Source organism: Egretta garzetta, unplaced genomic scaffold, assembly GCF_000687185.1.
Source record: "Egretta garzetta isolate BGI_Z169 unplaced genomic scaffold, ASM68718v1 scaffold56, whole genome shotgun sequence".
NCBI lineage: Eukaryota > Metazoa > Chordata > Aves > Pelecaniformes > Ardeidae > Egretta > Egretta garzetta.
The window spans coordinates 7,669,008-7,671,589 of record NW_009260182.1 but is presented as its reverse complement, the minus strand read 5'-3'; the positions used below and the strand labels follow the sequence as shown (position 1 = coordinate 7,671,589).

General features: G+C 54.4%; 1 protein-coding gene across 1 annotated transcript in view; it reads left to right on the top strand.

Moving 5' to 3' along the window:
- The first annotated feature begins 2,478 nt into the window (after positions 1-2,478).
- Positions 2,479-2,582, top strand: part of PSD (pleckstrin and Sec7 domain containing) — a 34,526-nt gene continuing 34,422 nt past the window's right edge. Inside the window, exon 1 of the mRNA XM_035897403.1 lies at positions 2,479-2,567. Within this exon, the coding sequence (XP_035753296.1) occupies positions 2,479-2,567 (89 nt within the window). The remainder of the gene's footprint in view (positions 2,568-2,582) is intronic.

Below are 2,582 nucleotides of genomic sequence, written 5' to 3'. Positions count from 1 at the left end.
AGAGTGCCGGGCCGCCTCCCCGGGGTCCAGCCTGCTCCAGCTCCGTCCCCTGGCCCGGCACTTGCACCCTGGGTTCCCCCCATTCCCTTGCCCCCCCTCCCCCCCGCCGAGAGCGGTACCGCGCCCGGGCACAGCGCAGGGTGCTAACCCAGCCCCGCACCTCCTGCTTCCCTCCTGTCCCCGTCCCGTTCTGCACCCGTTCCCCTCGCGATCTCCTGCGCGTTGTCCCCACGCACCCGCGGTGTGGGAGCGCTCTCCCCCGGCAGCGTCAGCAGTGCCCACTGCCTCGGCCAGGCAAGCAACCATCCCCTGTTGCACCGGGTACAGCTCGAAGCAAGGGCCGGGAAAAATCCCCGGACATCCCTTTGGCCACTGAGAAGGGACAGCCAGGATGAGCAAGTTTCTTGTATGTGTGAGATGTTTTATTGAACAAATGAAATCCCCTGCTGGTGTTCAGCTTCTGGCTGCCACACTGCAGCTCCTGAGTTTTTCTCTTTGAACGCATGCCCTGGGCTGCCGGGGCAGCCTCCCTGTGAGCTTTTCTTTACGGGACTTCTGCCTCCAGGCAGGAGGGCCAGCAAAGCTCCCTCCAGCCCACCAGTACCTTACAGCCCAACCCATTCATCACAGTGATTTAAAGAGCATCAATTTGCTTCACGATTTAAATCAGCAAGCAGGAAGCCTTAGCTCCATCATTGATTTTTCTTCTCTGTTGTATTTCTTCTTTGTACCTTTCATTATTAAAGAAAAGCTCACTCTGCTGGATGGTGTAGCCGTCCGGCTTCCGTGGCTCGCAGGCGGGCATGGCCTTTACTCTGAATTTGATAACTCTCCTTTGATAACCAGGAGGACGCGCTGTGCTTATCCCATTTATTTTAGCAATAACTCACATGTATTGGGATTTTTTTATAGATTTGTTATGTTACAGCAAAAGCCAACTATTTCTAGCGATAACTTTTTTCCTTGGCATGTCTGTCAGTCTGTGTTGAGATAAAAAGTGGAATTTCATTTGAAATACATAAACCCCACATCTTTATTATTTATCAGTTAACTTCAGCAACCTTGAATGTGAGCACAACTGTAACGGGGAAAAAGATTGTAAACCCACCAGCTGACATGTTGAACAGGGGAGTGGTTTTTTGCGGTGAGTGGATTACAGATTGCTGCTGCTCAGCAGGAGCCAGATTTTTTTAGTGGTGTGATAGTGCAGATAGATGGGCGCCTGCCCCACGGGGGTGATTTAGGCTATTTTATTAAGAGTTATGTCTCTGCATCTCTGGAACCTAAACACCACTGAAAATCCAGCCCCACATCCTTCAGGAATTTAATCCTATCTAGTTTGTACTTGGAAAGAGGGAGAAGAAATCATGCTTTCCTTCGTTTGCAACTGGCATTTGATTTCTCACTTCCTAATGATGAGATCTACGTGAGGGACTTGGTATCCCAGCCTTTGTCAGAAGGCAAAAGCAGCCAAGGCAGAGTCTTCTTTGCACACCAGGAATTCATAAAAACTTGGAGAAGGATAAGTACAAATTTTAGCTCCACTGGGAAAGAGAAAACTGTCAGCAGCCCTGCCAGCGGCACCGGTGGGGGCTCCGGGTCCTGCCTTGCCCTGCAGCCAACCACCCTGCTGCTGCGGGGTGGCTGGCCGCACCTCTGGGCAGAGGCAGGCAGGCAGGGAGCTGTGTGCAGGCTGTGCCTGCTCTGTTCCCCCAGGGCAGGATCCTCGTCATCATCTTGTAACCACTGCTTTTTGAATCTGCAGGTGTTGACAGCTCTCGGTCTGTGCCACCGATAGCGGCTGCGGCATGTGCTGGCATGACACACTTTAAACCCAGGCTGACCTGCAAAGACAGGCTTCTTGCCCACGCTGCTCATGTTAAACTCCTTGAGCAAGTGTAATTGGAGGATATCTCAGTGATGCAGTATATCTTTTTTTTCTCCTCCTTATTGAAGTGATTTTAGTAGGCTGTGGGTAGTAAACATATTCAGCCTGGAGCAGGATGAATGAAACCCATTTTAAAGCGCAGAGCGTGCTCTCCTGCCATGTTCTGGGGGTGCTGATCTGTGGGGAAGTGCCTGAGCATCCTGGCACCCTGGAAGAAAGCAAATACCCCAGGGTGGCTGGGGATGGAGCAATAGGCTACTGGTGTCCCTGCAGTTGTGCTGGTGTGATGCCTACAATGACCCTTGCCTGCTTCTTGCAGCAGGAGGGTTTGAAGGGGGCTGTCTCACCTGGAGCATCTCCTTCTCCTGCTGTGAGGGCAGGGCACCCCTTGCCTGTCCCCCCTGTGGCCCTGGACTCCTTGTGTCCTCCCTCCCCTAACCAGCTCTCCTCGCCCTTGTTTCAGGGCTGCCTGAGGATGCGTCGCCCCTCAACCCGGCCGTCATCTCAGGGGTGCTGGGAGCCCTCCTCGCCATCCCCATCCCACCCTGCCGGGCTCCAGACCTGATACCTCTGTGCCCTCCTCCGGCGGGATGGCCCAGGCGGGGGGCCCCGTCAACTTCCACTCCGAGGAGGGCTGCACTGCCTCGCCCCCACCGTTCTCCCACAGGGTGGACCGGAGGCCCTGGCTGGCAGG